This window comes from Alexandromys fortis, unplaced genomic scaffold (assembly GCF_014885135.2).
Source record: "Alexandromys fortis isolate MF-2015 unplaced genomic scaffold, M_Fortis_MF-2015_v1.1 scaffold_13, whole genome shotgun sequence".
Classification (NCBI taxonomy): Eukaryota; Metazoa; Chordata; class Mammalia; order Rodentia; family Cricetidae; genus Alexandromys; species Alexandromys fortis.
Window position 1 is genome coordinate 4,158,808 of NW_026067908.1, and position 17,108 is coordinate 4,175,915.

The window sequence follows — 17,108 nt, forward strand, 5'->3', positions numbered from 1 at the left end:
TAATAATAATAATAATAATAATAATAATAATAATAATAATAAATTATGTAACAAAAGAGTTCTGGACCAGTTTGAGGCAATATGCTTTCTACAATGATACCAATAAGTGTATAAGTCCAAAGGTGTAGCCCAGTGATAGAATACTTGTCCTTGCCCAGCATACAAAAGGATAAGATCCCTCCTATCAGTAAATAAGTGGGTTATGATGTGGGATTCCCCTCTGTGAATACCATTGGCTAATAAAAAAACTGGCTTGGCCTGATAGAGTAGAACAGAGTTAGGCAAGGAAAACTAAACTGAATGCTGGGAGAAGGAAGGCGGAGTTTAGGAGAAGCCATAGAGCCCACCGCCAGAGACAGACAAGCTGAAACCTTGCCGGTAGGCCACAAACCTTGTAATAAAATATAAAATAATGGAGGTGAGGTTAATTTAGATGTAAGAGCTAGCTAGCAATACGCTTAAGTAATTGGTCAAACAGTGATTTAATTAATACAGTTTCTGTGTGGTTATTTTGGGAGTCTGGGCAGCTGGGAAACAAACAAGCGGAGGGTGGCCGGGAATCAACAAGTGGGCCCCTACAACAAATGAATTCACAAACACCCACTAAACTCTTATGCACACAGCTTTTCACCACTAAATAAATAAATAAATAAATAATAAATAAATAAATAAAGGTTTTGCTTATTTCTTTGTTTCCAACCTTTTTAAATTAAAGTAGCTAAACCACAAATAACCTACAGAACATTAACAGGAAAATCCTGCCCAAAACATAACTTATGGAAAATGCCATGTATGTTTATACTTACTCAAATCATCTGATGTATCTTCAATTCCTGAAGCACTGTCATCAGAATCACCAATATTATCTGTCTGTGCCTGTTGCCTCTGGGATGGCAATAAGTTTTCCAGCGTTGATTTTTCTCCCTGTAGAGCTTCAGTATTCCTTTTGTCCACAGAAACAAAGGAGCTTGTAAGTTTTTTCCCAGTCTGTTGTGATTCTGTCTGTTTCATATTTTCTTTCAACAGTAAACTGGATACATTTTCTGGTTCTAACGGCGAGCTGGGTGTCTTTTGTAATTTCATCTGAGAAGTGGGTATATTTTCTTCTTTCTTCTGTGAATTAAGTGCTTTTTCTGTTGTTGCTGTTGTACAGGGTGTTTTTTCTGCCTTTACTGGTAAATTAGGTGACTTTGGTAATTTTTCTTGTTTTGCCTGTAAGCTAGGAGCCTTTTCTACTTTTGCCTGTGAAGATCCCTTCTGGGCTTTCATGGGTGAATTTGGTATCTTTTTCACTTTGCAATGACTCTGATCTCGAAGTGCTAACCCCAAATCTTTAGGGCCTGGAATACTGGCAGCATTTACTTTACATGATTTAACTTCTGTTTTTTCTATACAAATATCATTTTGCTTGTTTTTTTTACTACTATTCCTATTCAGAGAGCTGGTCCCAATTTCTGTTACGGACTTATCATTTCTAGGCTTCAAGGTTTGATTAGCTATAATTTTAACTGCTTTGCTTTCTTCACAAATAATATTCTTCTTTGGTTCATGATTTTCACTTTTAGAAGTTTTGGGCTCTTCCATTATTTGAAAATCTGGTTCTTTTCAATTGTAATACTGTAAAATGGCAGATCTCAGGTATATGAACTGCTCCAAATCTAGTTTAGGCAAGCAAACTATAGGAATTAAAATAAAAACAAAATCTGTTACTTAAAATGCAAAAACATTTTGTCATTAGTCAATTTTAAAATGTATTCTCAAAACTAAAACATTTTTCAGAAAGCTATGCGAAAAGGGTTTAAATCCTCATTATCCGAAGGCAGAGGCAGGGTGAACTCGAAGGCCAGCCTAGTCTACATAACCAGTTCAGGGCCACAAAAGACTACAGAGTGAGACTGTCTCAAAGAACAAATGAAAACAAAAACAGGCTTTTTACAAAAACAAAGTTGCTTTCTATTGCCTAATGAGAATTTCCACTAATAAATACGTAAATATTTCCACAAAAATAAAAGCTGGCCAGTCAGTAGTGGCACTGGCCTTTAAATTTCAATACTCAGTAGGTGGGATCTCTTAAGAGTTCAAGGCCAGCCTGGTCTACAAAGCACCGGAAAATCAAACCAGAAAAGTCCTCTATATGACCAGGAAGTGGTGTTACAACTGGGCAATGATAGTGCATGCCTTTAATCCCAGTTCTCTGGGGGCAGGTCTCCATGAGTTGGAGGCCAGCCTGGTCTACATGAGCGAGTTCCAGGACAACCACAGTGGTTACACAGAGAAATCCTGTCTGGAGAAACTAAAATAAAGCTGGATAGTGGTGGTGTATGCCTTTAATCCCAGAACTCAGAAGGCAGAGGCAGGTAGATATCTGTGAGTTTGAGGCCAGCCTGGTTTACAGAGCAACTTTCAGGATAAGCTCCAAAACTACAAAGAAACCCTGTCTCCAAAAGACAAAAAAAGTGCATAATATAATGATTTATTAACTTTGAATTTTCGCTAATGAGAAAGGAACAACACTGAGAGACACTGGATAGTAGAAAAAACTATGGAATTAATCAGCAATATACTTTAAAGATGTACTGACCTCACCATGGAACCCAGAATAAGTGTTACATAGAGGAAGGGGTTTTGCTTTTGTTTACATAGAAGAAAAGCTATGGATACCATCAAAATTGATAAAGATCTGATTTGAACAAGAGGCACCTCTTAATTAGAAGAGATGATAGTTCATCAAGCAGAATGGCCATTTAAACCAACCTATAAAACTAACAAATGCTTTTTATTTGATCAGATATAACTTGCCCAAAATGAATCTACCCAAAATTAGGGTTGGAGAAGGGTTTTGTTTCTATTTTTTCAGGAGAATAAATGCATCCAGTGAAGGTATCTGAAGACTACTGGACAAATGAGACATTTAAAGAAAAAGGACAAATCATCCAAGAAAAAAAAATGTCAAGAAAAATAGTAAATTGGTCTATAAGTATACCACATTTCCAACAGGATAAAATTTCATAAATCTCCCCAAATGTTTGTTTCTGTTGTTCTCTACAGACATATAATGCAAATGATCTTTTTGTAGTCCCAAATCCAATTAAAGATTAAAGCTGACTTTGGAGTTGGAGCATGGCTCTCTCCTTCTCTAAACTGAAGCATACCTATGAAAGTAAAATTCAAAACCTCAGTCTCATGTCAGAAGAGCTACCTGATATGGGACAGGAGAAAAACAAATATTTTACTGCCACTAATCCCATAATCCTCTGGTTTTATATTGACTCTTTAACAGCTTTTCTTAAGGTATAAGTTTTATAAGATTTATATGTTTGTGTGTGTGTGTGTGTGTGTGTGTGTGTATTCTAAACTTTTTGTTATGATATTAAAGGTCACATAGAGTACTAACTAATTCTTGAAAAAGATTTCATTTACCTTCCTATACATGATTTTGGGTTTGGGTCTCTATCAATTTTCTGTAGTAAACCATGAGCATGCCTAACAGCAACCTTTAAAGTCTCCAAAAGGAGGATGGTGCCCCACAATGACAATTCCTCCATAATTATGATAACACACTAAGCTGAAAAACACCACCTAAAAGATCAGCTTTGGACTACAAACTGCTCAGAACAATTTTGAGGTCCTTGGCTGAGATGATCCAGCCTCACTGACTACTCTAGCCAAGACTTGAGACAGGACCTGCACTTTCCCATTATGCAGAGACTGGGCAACAAATGATATAGCTACCTCTCCCAGGACTTGACAATTAACCCAATTTTTTTTTCAGGATCCCCTAAAGGTACCACTACCCTCAGACAGCAGGAAGTAAATTTAAGAATATGACGCTCATATTCCCAAGAAGTGAGATAGGTGGTTTTTGGTCATTCAATGGGTTATGTATTTGTTATTGTTCAAGGGGGGGGGGTGGTTATAAGTTGTTATTGGTTGCAGTCAGGAGGAAATTGAACAAAGGAGATTAGATTCAAGGTTCTTGTTTTAAAAAGAAAAAAGGGGGATATAGATAGGATAAAAGGGTAGATTATTGAACCTACTCTGAAAAGAAAAAAGGGAGGATATAGATATAAGATAAAAAGGTAGATTATTGAATCTACTTTTAAAAAGCAACTACCAGTTTTAAATGTTTTTACACCGGATTGGACTTTTGTATATTGTATACAAAATTTTTTTTGTATTGATACAAACTTGAGATTTTTTTTTTTTTTGGTTTTTCGAGACAGGGTTTCTCTGTGGTTTTGGAGCCTGTCCTGGAACTAGCTCTTGTAGACCAGGCTGGTCTCGAACTCAGAGATCCGCCTGCCTCTGCATCCCAAGTGCTGGGATTAAAGGCGTGCACCACCACCACCACCTGGCTTGAGATTTTTTTAGAACATACTGTACTTACATTTCTACTCTTGTTCAAGGTATTGTACCTATTACATTTAACAATGTAATATAAATTTCTAGTCTTTGAAAATTATTATTACCAACTGTTTAGGACAATAAAGAAATGTAGGTTAATAGTTAATTATCTATTATAATTGAACTTGTAGTTTTTGTATGTTTTCAAGGTCAAGGATATATTTTAGACAGCTCATCATACAGAATATGGCATGAATTAATAATATAGGTTCCTTTAAAAAAAAAAAGACAATGAGACTTGTCTGCTTCTGGCAACACCAATCTACTTCAGAGAAGATGATGGGCATCAAAAAAAAACTCCATGTGGAATTTCCTTATGGCACAAGTCAGTCACTGGGCAAAAAAATGCCCTTGCCTCAACTGCTGACATTACCCTGTCCTAATAGGACAAGCAGGACACAAAAGAGTGACTGCCAAACACTGTCAAACAAGGGGGGCAGACCTTCAGAATATCCTGCTCCACAGAAAAGTCTGTCAGATAAGCTAGGTCTGTAGGCTGAATATGGATGCCCCAATGTTGCAGAGGAACTTTGAGTGACTGTCCAGGCAGCCAGCTATTTCTGTCATTTCTCACATTTTTTTGGAAGTTGCTTGCTTGAACTTCCTGCTTACTCAGTTAATATTATTTCCTTCTTGGGTCTCTGAGGGAGTGGAAGATTAGATAGATATAGGTGTAGTTTACCAGACACAGAAAGCAAGTTATGATAGAAAGTAAATTAGGTAAAAGACTTTGGACTCACCGAGATAGGATAGATATGAAATACTTTCTCTGAATTTGGTAAATGCAAATGGACTAGATATTTTTGATGTATTTATTGCCTTATATATTGTATATAGTCATTGTACTTATTGTATAGTTTTCTTATATTAGTTATAGCCTTTTTTAATTTTAGACAAAAAGAGGGAAATGTAGTGATATTTCATTTGTATTTTAATAAAGTTTGCCTGAAAAACAGAATGAAAAATAGCCACATTAGTCAGCCATACAGGTCATGCAGTGGTTGCACCTTTAATCCCAGCAGCCACACTAGCTAGCCATAGAGGCTGGGCAGTGGTGGTGATGCCTTTAATTCTAGCACTAGAGAAGAACATAAGGTGGGATGAGACAGGAACTAGTGCTCTTTTAGTCTGAAGACTTTTTTTTTCAAACAGGGTTTCTCTGTGTAACTTTGGATAGTTCATAGAATTAAGTGCTCTCTAATGCCTTGGCTGCCTTGCTTTTCTGATCTTCAGATTGAACCCCAGTATCTCTGAGATTTTATTATTTGTGCTACATAAAATCAGCAGTTCCTAATAAAATTGAATATAACAATATTAATTATATTAAGACTTCATTTTTAAGGCCGGGCAGTGGTGGCGCACGCCTTTAATCCCAGCACTTAGGAGGCAGAGGCAGAGGCAGGCGGATCTCTGTGAGTTCGAGGCCAGCCTGGTCTACAAGACTTCACTTTTAAATGTACAGGCAAGAGAAATCAAGCATACATTGATCTCTTTTTTATTTATTTATTTATTTGTTTATTTGTTTATCTATTATGTATACAACAGTCTGCAGGCCAGAAGAGGGCACCAGGCCCCATTACAGATGGTTGTGAGCCACCATGTGGTTGCCGGGAATTGAACTCAAGACCTTTGGAAGAGCAGGCAATGCTCTTAACCACTGAGCCATCTCTCCAGCCCCCACATTGATCTCTTTTAAAAAGTCCATCAAATGATGTCTAAATAAAACATACTTTGATGCTTTCATAGAAAGCAATACTACTTCTACATAAAGGGGGATAAATGGGCTACCTACATAATACTGTATGGGCAAACCTTAGCTTGGTGGAAGAGGATAGACATATACTGTATGACTGACACTATATAAAATGTCCAGAGCAGGCAAATCTCCAGAGAAAGTTTCGTGGCTGCCAAAGGTGTAAGAGGCAGAAATGAGAAGTAACTGTTAATAAGTAGAGTTTCTTTCTGGGATAATGAAAATATTAGGGAATAAAATTCTTGCAATGAGCTTATAAAACCTTATGACTATACTAAGTTGTATATACCATTAACCTGTAGGTTTATAAAAGATTTATTTTGTGTATGTGTGAGTGTATGTAGTATGTGTGTGCATGCTGATCCCATTGACCTGGAATTTCAGGTGATTGTGAACCCACTAATATGGGCCAGAACTAGAGTGCCCCAGAACAGCAAACTCTTAACCTCTAGGCCACCTCGCCAGTCCCAGGAATTGGGTATTTATTTATTTATTTAATTTGCTGGTTGACTGTTTTTTTTTTCAATACAGGGTTTCTCTATATAGTTCTGGTTATACTGACTCACTATATAGACCAGGTTGGCCTTGAACTCAGAGAACCACCTGCCTCTCAAGTGCTGGGATTAAAGGTGGGCACCACCATCACCCAGCTGAACTGGGTTTTTAAAAAGTGAAGATTATGGTACTATAAATATATCAAGAAAAGGGGGGCACATTCTATTAGCCATCAGAGCACAGAATTTCACATATTATGTAGATAAACATACAGTTCAGTACAGATTAAAAAAAAGAAAAAAAATGCTCCAACCATATTATTACAAAATCAAGTTTGGGGGCTAGACAAGATGACTTAAAGGGTAAATGGATTTGCTGCCAAGCCAAAGACCTGAGTTCATTCCCATGGCCCCACATAATGGAAGTAGATCAACTCCCACAAGTTGTCCTTTGACTTCCACACATGCATTACCACAGGTACACACACAAAAAAAGTTTGTCTCAAAGACCCTTCACAAGATGTGCCCACAGTAACAGAATGATGGCTCAGCAGGTAAAGGTGTTTGCCACCAAGCCTGACAACCTGAGTTCAATCCCCAGAACCCACAGAGTTCTTGCTTTCTACAAGAACTGATTCCCACAAGTTGTCCTCTAACCTATATCACACACACACACACACACACACACACACACACACACACACACATTAAAGCTGTTCAGGTATGAGGGGAGAGATAGATAAATTTTAAAAATGCAAGCTATTGAGAAAAAAAAGATATGGGGCTGAAGTGATAGCTCAGTTTCCACCATCCATGCCCCATGGCTTATAACTGCCTGTAACTTGAGTTCCAGAAAATCTGAAGCCCTCTTGTAGCATACTCAGGTACCATTTAAGTGCACATACCCACACAGATACATACAAATTAAAAATAAAATAAACCTGCTGGGTATGGTAGTACATGTCTTTAAGCCCAGCACTCTAGAGACAGAGACAGGTGGATCTCTTGAGTTTGAAGTCAGGCTACATAGTGAGATCCTGTCTTGGAGGGGAGGGAAAGAGAAGGGAGGGGAAGGGAGAAGAGAAGAAAGAAAAATCAATCCTTTTTTAGTGTCCATAGTATGATTACCATTGAGTACTCTATACGTGATGGACACTTAATATTTAGTGAGTAGCTGATCTGAATAATCGAAATCATTTAAATTACAATGACTAACAGATAAAATTCAATTAGGTTTAGTTATTCTGTATAATTCATACTTTCTATACTTAGAAAATATTTTGACACCCTGTGACTGTACAGAATACCCTCTACACACTACCTCTGACACTCATAACATGGTATATTGGTTGGGCACTCTGGCTCCAGGACAGTCTCATATCAAATCCCAACTCTACTGCAAACTAGGTGTGAGATTTTGTACTTAACTCTTTTACATCTCCTTTCCTCACCTGCAAATGAGATAAAAGGTTGTTGTGAGAACTAAGTAAATCTTCTAAAATCTTGAGAGAGTAATATATACAAAGTACTATGAACTCTCTTACTCTATCTAGTGAGTATCAATTTAAAATTAGAGACTTGAGTACTTAATAGAAAATATTTGCTTTTTCCTTCAGTTAAAAGAAACTAAACTCAAAAATGTACATGTGCTTTACACTAACTTCTCCATGGTTTCTTAAAATTACGTGTGTGTGTGTGTGTGTTTGTGTGTGTACACATACATGTGCCACAGCACAAGAATGGAGCCAGAAGACAACTTTCAGGAGTTGATTCTCCCTTTCTATCACATGTATCCCAGGGATCATGCTCAGGTTGTCAGAATTGGCAGTAAAGGCCTTTACCCACTGAGCAATCCCACCAGCCTCCCCTAAACATTTTTAAGTACAATATGTTTTGTATAGAGGTGGTCTTTGCTCATTTTTATTGGTGAACACTAAGCTTGTATAGTTTTCCTCTTTCCAACTAACTCACACTTCCCAGTGTGTCCTAACCTACTGCTCTCTAGTGCTAAATTGAAAAACTTTGTTTATCCAAGTCAAAAGAATAAAAAACTTCCTTTTAGGTCATAGACTCTATTAATAAGGAAGCCAAATTGGAGGGGGGACCCCACTGGAGTAGAAGTTAGAAAACATTTCTAATCACAGCTCAAACATTAGCTCACATAGTGAGCTCAATTACAAGATTTAAAGCTTTTTTCAAAACATGTCTTAGTATAGAGTACAAACAGAAATGTTTGTTAAAGTAAATGACTGAATGAATAAATATCAGCCTTAGGCATTTTTCCTTTTATACTGAGAAACAACTCACTATATCCGACAGCAAATGACATATACATATGAGGAATAGAGGCCCACTCTGAAATTTGTTGCTCCATGCTCTTCAGCAAATAACTCAACTTCTGTGAGTCATAATTCCTCATTATAAACAGGTCGTAGGTAAGCAAGTGAAAAAGGTGCACAGTCTTAGAAAAGTACCTAGAAAGAATAAGGAGTCTAATAACTTTTTCTCTCCTTCAATGCACAGAATTATGGACACACAGTGTGAAATTTGTTCAAACTATTAATTCAAAAGAAAAATTTGAATTGTTAACATTTACATTTAGGTACCTTTCTTTTTTGGGAGGATTGAAGAAGCACTTGGAGACATGATGGTTTTAAAACTTCCCTGAATTATGTGATAAGCTAGAATTCTAGATCTAAAACAACTTATTCAGAAGAATGTAAGCTTTCCTAAGTCCTCTGTTACTTTTTTAAAAATCTACATTCCCTACTTTGAACTACAACCTACAGTGTCTCTTCTTTTGTCTGTTTTAGATCTTCACAGAACTGTTTAATCTTGTTGTGTATGTTTGGGTGTTATACTGGAGATTAAATATAGGCCTTCATACATATACCAGAAAAGTGTTCTACCACTAAGCTCCTATTTTTCTATTTTTTAAGAACATACTTCTAATTACAGATGAAAGCAATTTCTTAACATTATTTTATTAATTAAAACATTTGCAAGTTTATCTGGAAAGGAAAATATCTAACTTAATTCTGCTGCATCCAAATATTCACTTTTTTGTTTGTTTGTGGGTTTTTGTGGGTTTATGTGGTTTGGGAATTTGGTCTGTTTGTTTTTGAAACTGCATCTCACTATGCCTCCCTGGCTGGCCTGGAACTCACTATGTAAACCAGGCTGCCCTCAAACCCACAGAGATGCATCTGCCTCTGCCTCCATGCACTGGGATTAAATCACCCAAGCCGGGCGGGGTGGCACACGCCTTTAAACCCAGCACTCGGGAGGCAGAGGCAGGCGGATCTCTGTGAGTTCGAGACCAGCCTGGTCTACAAGAGCTAGTTCCAGGACAGGCTCCAAAACCACAGAGAAACCCTGTCTCAAAAAAAAAAAAAAAAAAAATCATGTAACACCATACACAGCTAAAAATTGTGACATTTATTAGCATCAATATTTACAGGTTATGTCTTTAATATTTTTTCAAAAATCCAATCTTTTTATAGTCAGTAAACTGAAACACTTTTATCTACCCACAGACCCTGACTTGACTCTATAAAGAACACAACATAATCACACATATATGTAAAAGTAATTTTGAGGTTAAAAAGGAAAGTTCTCTAGCTACTTTTACTAAAATGAACATGCTATGGGAGCAAATAAAAATTATCTTTAAGCACTTTCTTATTTAGAACCATTTATCATTGCAGTCATAAAGTTTTAACACCTAAATTTAAAAGGCAAGTGCTACTCTGACTAAATTAACAGAATCAGATATAACTTAGGGTTCAGGTTTACAAATCTGAAGTGCGTTTCTATGTGCCTGACAATACCTGTTGACTTTCTGTGGTTAGATGTTCACAGCACTTAAAATATGAAATGCCAATCACTTTCACTTCCACTTTTAGATTCTTTTAAGGAAGCTTTACTTTTTTTTTTCGTTTTTCTACACTAGTCAAACGAAACTATGCAAGAAGAACATTTTATCTAAGAGTTTTCGGTAACTTTCTTTTGTTTATAATAATTTTTTAAAGCAAGAAACACTTAAACTTATCTTCCCCAACATATATGATTTTTAATTCCTCTGTATAATTTGTTTATTAAAGCATCACAAAGCACACTGTATCCTTGTGAGTTGTCTTAAATAAAGCTATATAAAACAATATTTCATAGTTTCACAGAGGTGGGATACAGTGTGCACCGTATTTCTATGGGGATGCACATGGACTCTGAGTAAAGAAAATGTTAATGCATACAGACGTTTTACTCAAACCTTTCCGCGATTCAAGGACTGAGAACGGCGTTGTCTCTAAATTATCAGATCCACTTGGGATTATCCAATTGTATTAGCTAGTAGTTATTCCTTTAAAACAAACGAGGTATGCTGTTTCACAAAGCGTTTTTAAACTGTTCCTGCTGCAAGGACGGGAGAGGGGTAAGTCTACAGATATAAAAGGTTATATGACCTGGCTAATTACTAAATGCATGCTAACAATACACAATTCGAATCGCATTTCTGAACACGAAGATTACAAAAGATCGCAGAATGTCAAATGTTTAGGGAATGATTTTTGTATCAAAATAAAGAAAGACGGTAAACTGAAACTAAGACCTCGCACAAGGTGCAAGATTCGACCGATTTAAAGTTTGATATTCTTCTAAAAAAAAATGTTTAACCAACGTTAAAAATAACAGTAATTGATCCCATTCAGGTACTGACTAGAAATCCCGCTGCTTCTTTGAGGTCTAACCACCTCGTTCTTTTGTAATCCTGATATCAAAAGGATCAGAAACCACTTGCGGAGGCGTGCGACACACTGGGGAAGTGCTGTCTGTTTACAAATACGAATCTCACAGTTACCCACGTCAAAAGCGCGCTGTACCACCATTCGACTGGGGGGTGGGGGACAGAGACGGCGGGCGAGCAGGAAACGAAATCCACACGAACCTACCCTGCCTTCTCCCCACAAGGACGAGCCCGGAGGAGGGGGGGGGTACTGTTGTGTGCGAGTGTGTGTGTTTACATGTGCGTATAGACATCTCTACAGGGTGAAAGAAAAGGCACACATTACAGAGACACACACAGGCTCCAAGACAAGGCTAGACCAATCCCGTTAACTCAGATCCTCCGAACCCGACTACAACAGGTTTCGGTGGCCGGACGGGCCCCCCAAAACCCTCCACAGGCCGCCTTCTCCACTTCCCTCCTTCCCTCAGCTTTCCCCTGGGACACTTGAAGCCCGATCGAGAGGAGGAGGAAGCGCCAGGCCCCGAGGGGGGGCGGCGGAGTCGCGCTCCCGGGGACCCGACACCTGCGGGGCGCCGCACCTGAAGGGGACAAGGGGGGGGGCCTTCCCCAGCTCGGCCGAGCACACCCCCTCGGCAGCTCGGCGGCCCGAAGCTCCGTACCTGCGAGGCCCGCGAGCTACAGGCGCGCGCGACGCCTCCTCATCGCAGAGGCTCCGGCTCCCCCTCCGCCTCCCGCTGCCGCCGCCGCCCCCGCCGCCGCCGCCGCCGTCGCCGCCGCCGATGGAGGCCAGGACACGACGAGCTCAGGACTCCACCGCCATGTCCGCCGCGCCGCGAACTGCATTGTGGGGGGGAAGGGACGGGGAGGGGGAGGAGGAGGGAGCGAGAGAAAGAGGAGGACCCGCTGAGGGGAGGGGGCCGAGGGAGAGTGGCGCCGGGAAGAGGGGGAGGGGAGAGGGAGGCGCTCGGCAGACTGGGGTCCCCGCGGGGATGGGAGGAGGAGGTGGGCTCGGCTGCCCGGGAGCGGAGCCTCTTGGGGCTGGGTTCAGGGGCGCCCTCGCCTTCAGTTCTGGGGATCCCGCCCCCCCCCGCGGCACCCGTCAAACCACGGCGGGGGAGGGGGAGGCCGGAGGGAGGGGCTACGCTCGGGGGCTCGTGGCGGTCGCCCGGAAACAATGGGGAGGGGAGGGGGGGGAAAATAGAGGTGGGAGGACGGCGCGCACACACCCGCGCTGAGGAGGAGAGCGAGCGAGCGGGCAGGCGAGCGCGCGCAGGCTCTCGGTGGCGCCCGAGCTGGGGGCGGGCCCCGGCGGTGGGACAGGGTCGGAGCGGCCTGCAGGGAGAGGGTCTCGCGGTCCGGCACGCCGACGCCGGGGAGCGGCGCGAGGACGCCTGCGAGCCCGGGGTCGCGTGCACCGTCGCGCCGCTCACGTCAAGCTCCCGGGCTGCGGGCGGCTCTGCTGAGGCCCCCGGGCGGGAAAAGGGGCTGGTCCTCTAGCAGTTCCCCGAGTGAAGGGGGGGTGCGGGGGGGGGGGGAGACAGGACGGACTATGCAGGCTCGGGCTTGTCACTGCTCGACTGCCCATGCCTTTTGAAGCCTTTGCAGTCATCCCTGGCTTCAGTGCACCGTCAGGGAGTTGACGAGAGAAAGCCCCCCCACACCCCTTCACCCTTGCCACCAGCCCTGCTTTGCGTCACCTCAGGAATAACAAAGCCGAGAGATCTTGAGAAACATTTCGAAAACCATGTCTTTAGTTTTAGGTGGGCATAGAAACAACTACCGCAAAAGGCTTCCCCCTTTCTTTTTTTTCTAATGTGTTAGGTTTCTGTCATTTAAATTTACACTTATGGAAGACTTGAGAAGGCTTTGTTAGTTTATTTTAATGGCCCCAAGCCTCGAGATTATTTGACCAAGCTCCTACTTCACTCAGAGAGGGACAAATCACAAAACGGCAACCCTTGAGTTGGATATTTACTAGGCAGAAAAAGTGTACGACACCCCGAAACGTGGGGGTTTATAAAGGGAAGTGGCTATATCTTAAACGTTTACAAGACAATGACAAATTTTCTAAAGACTGAGACCAGAACAGCTCAGAGACTACCGAGAGGCAATTGTCTCTGTAGTTCACCAACTTCTCACTGCATCCCAGAACTGAATACCTCTTACTTGATTTGTCCATCTGAATCCCAAAAGCTAATGAGTTTAGTGAGGAGAGAGCAAGCATTGCCTGCTTAGTGCTAGGCATTGAACTAGGGACTTCATACACCTAACCATCTAGTCTTCATACTGCTCCTGTGACGATAGCTGCTATCCGTTTGCTTCCATTTGCAGATGAGAAAACTACGTTCTGGAAGTGCACTCCCCCGTCCATGACTCTTCCAGACCCACAAGCATTGGATAGAATACAGGATTTCAAGTCAGCCCCTCCAGGTTTGGGCAGTTACCAACTGGATGACTTCAGATTAATAAAAATCCAGCTCTTTCTCACCTGAAACCTTTTCAAATGCGTCCGCGCTTCAAAGAGATACGGAAAGAAACAGGAGAGGAAACCGACATGGAAACCTAGTGTTAGGTGTGGTGGCTTGTGTCTGTAATCTCAATACCCTGGAAACTTGTATCTGGAGGATCGCCAGTTCAAAGCCAGCATAGCCAGTCGGTAGTGGCATACACCTTTAATCCCAGCACTCAGGAGGCAGAGGCAGGTGGATCTCTGTGAGTTTGAGACCAGCCTGGTCTACACAGCGAGTTCCAGGACAGCTAAGGCTGTTATACAGAGAAACCAAAACAAAACAAAAAGTTACCTGTGTGATGGAGAGCACGCTTTTAATCCCAGGAGGGATAGAGAGAGAGAGGCAGGGGTGGGTGGAGTGGATCTTTGAGTTTGATGCCAATCTGGGAGGGAGTTCCAGGCCAGTGGAATATTTGAGATCTTGTCTCAAAAGAAAAAAAGAGAGGTAGGGATTGGGCATATAGCAGCTCAATATAAGAGTGCCTGCCTACATCCTCCTGAATATTAACCTTCATCAGGTGATGAAAGGAGACAGAGACAGAGACCCACATTGGAGCACCGGACTGAAATCTCAAGGTCCAAATCAGGAGCAGAAGGAGAGAGAGCACGAGCAAGGAACTCAGGACCGCAAGGGGTGCACCCACACACTGAGACAATGTGGATGTTCTATCGGGAACTCACCAAGGCCATCTGGCCTGGGTCTGAAAAAGCCTGGGTTAAAACCAGTCTCGCTGAACATAGCGGACAATGAGGACTACTGAGACCTCAAGAACAATGGCAATGGGTTTTTGATCCTACTGCATGCATTGGCTTTGTGGGAGCCTAGGCAGTTTGGATGCTCACCTTACTAGACCTGGATGGAGGAGGGTGGTCCTTGGACTTCCCACAGGGCAGGGAACCCTGATTGCTCTTTGGGCTGACGAGGGAGGGGGACTTGATTGGGAGAGGGGGAGGGAAATGGGAGGCGGCGGTGGGGGAAGAGATAGAAATCTTTAATAAATAAAAAAAAAAAAGAGTGCCTGCCTAGTACACAAAGGGCTTCTTGAGTTTGATCCTCTGTACCAGAAAAAATAAATAATGAAAGCTTAAAGCTGATAGACACATTTAAAACGATTACCAACATGCTCCTCACTAATATTAATGTCCTTGGACCAAATTCAATTGAAAAAACATTTCCTGATTACTTAGTGTAAGCAAAACATACTTCAGTGCCTAGACAAACCACCCAGACTGCTGCTCAGAAAGCTCGCGGTCCAGCAAGGAAGGCAGTGTTATTAACCTATAGTCAACCGATCATACGAACAAAGGGTTGGGCAAATCCAGAGGAGAATGTGATAAATCCCACGCAAGTGAGGCGTCAATGGAAAAGGTCGACCTTCAGGGACTACCTGTTTTGTGCCAAAGACTTGTTGGTGACTCAGAAGACAGCATTTAGTCTAGAGTAAGATATTGAGTCTAAAACAAAGACGCAGCCATCTGGGAGAGCGCCACGCCTCTGCCCTTGTGCCTCCAGATAACACCCTTTCCCTATTTCTCAAGACCCAGCCCAACTCTTACTTAGTTGTAGTTTGAGCTGAGGTTAACCTTGAACTCCTGATTCTCCTTCCAAGATTTCAGGCGCGTGCCACGAGAACCCTTTACCCTCATAACTTCCAGCAAGTGAACACACAAGCACTCCACTGGATGCTCTCTCTCCAACCTCCAAATCCCAAGAATTTTACCCGTCTGATACCAATGGATTGTAATCTTAGACACACATACTTCTTCTATTTGTATTGCAGTACCTACACCTACATGCTTGTTGCGTTGAACATTTTGGCAACCATCCTCCCGTTTACCATTACAACTAAACAGCTGAGGTACTCCAGCAAGACCAATGAGGAAACGTAGGGTTTAACTAATGCATGCCCAAGTTCATAAATAAATTGCAGACACAACTAGAATGCCACTTTTGCATTCTTCACTTTGAACTACAGATTACTGGAAAAATGACAAGTCTCTAGCTGCCCCATGAAAACACTCAAGAGACTCTCTCTGTAATACTTTCTAGAACAGTCCCACGGTTGTGCTTCCAACCTAGATGGCCCAGGAGCGCCAGCCATGTCATCCTAACAGGTGAACATTATTTGCAGCAGAAGTCCTCTTCTGTCTACCAAATGAGAAATACAGTTGCCTAATGGATCAGTGCTTGTGTGTGTTCTCCTCTTAGATAATGGAACTATATGATTCAGCTTCTCTTTCTAAAGTGACATAGCAGAAGTAGCTTAGTTATGAAGGAAAGAAGTTTAGGGCTTGGAGTGCAGTTCAGTATCAGACTGTTGCCTAGTATGCTCCAAATCCCCATGTCTGCTCCCTATATCTGAGGGAGGAGGGGGTTATTTAGCTCACAATTTTGAGGTTCTAAGTTCAAGATCTGATGATGGTTTGGGCCTCTGATGAGGATGGGAAATGGTGTCACTTCATAGCAGAAAACTATATAAAAGAACAGGTTGTCATATCTTCAACCAGGAATGGGGCTTGGCTCAGGGATTTATCAGAGCCCTCTCAGGAAAATTACTTCCATTAATCCGAATAATCTTTCATTAGACCCCTCCTCCTTTTCAAATTAATTTATTGGGGGTGACAGGGCAGGAAATGCATAGGCACATAGGCAGACCTATGTGCATGCATGCATACATACATACATATATACATACGTACGTATGCTTACATAGGCCAGAGAAGGACACTGGGAGCCTTCCTCCATCTCTTCATCTTTTTTTTTTCTTTTTTTTTTTTTTTTTTTTTTGAGAAAAGATCTCTCACTGCACCAGGCTGGCCAGTGAGCTTCTCCAACCCACCCACTTCTCTCCAAAGGTTTCATCTGGTGTCATATTGCCTCACTGGGAGCCAACCTTCTATTTGTGGGCCACTAAGGGACAACCAAATCCTGACCAGAGCAAAAACTTACCAAAAAAAAAACCCACTATTGAATTAAAGGCAATTTGGTGAGTAAATAAAAATCAAAGCAAGAAAGATAAACTTAAGAGATAAATCTGTCTAAACTAAGTAGATCAGCTAGTTCATCATAAAGACCTGTCTATGTAGTGGGAGGAGAGAGCCAATTCTATAAGTCATCCTCTGACCTTCACATATGCACCATGGCACTCATACGTCACCCTCCCATATACATACACACACATACACTCGTGCTTAAAAAAA

General features: G+C 41.6%; 1 protein-coding gene across 6 annotated transcripts in view; it reads right to left on the minus strand.

Annotated features, from left to right (window-relative positions):
• Tut4 (terminal uridylyl transferase 4) overlaps positions 1-12,214 on the minus strand; it is a 90,407-nt gene extending 78,193 nt beyond the window's left edge. For 3 of the 6 annotated variants that reach the window (XM_050136358.1, XM_050136355.1, XM_050136354.1), the window contains exons 1-2: positions 12,058-12,214; positions 807-1,676 (exon numbers count right to left, since the gene is read on the minus strand). In XM_050136358.1, the coding sequence (XP_049992315.1) occupies positions 807-1,584 (778 nt within the window). In that variant the 5' untranslated portion in view covers positions 1,585-1,676; positions 12,058-12,214. The remainder of the gene's footprint in view (positions 1-806; positions 1,677-12,057) is intronic. The other 3 variants (XM_050136356.1, XM_050136353.1, XM_050136352.1) reach the window with 1 other exon arrangement.
• Positions 12,215-17,108: the final 4,894 nt, after the last annotated feature.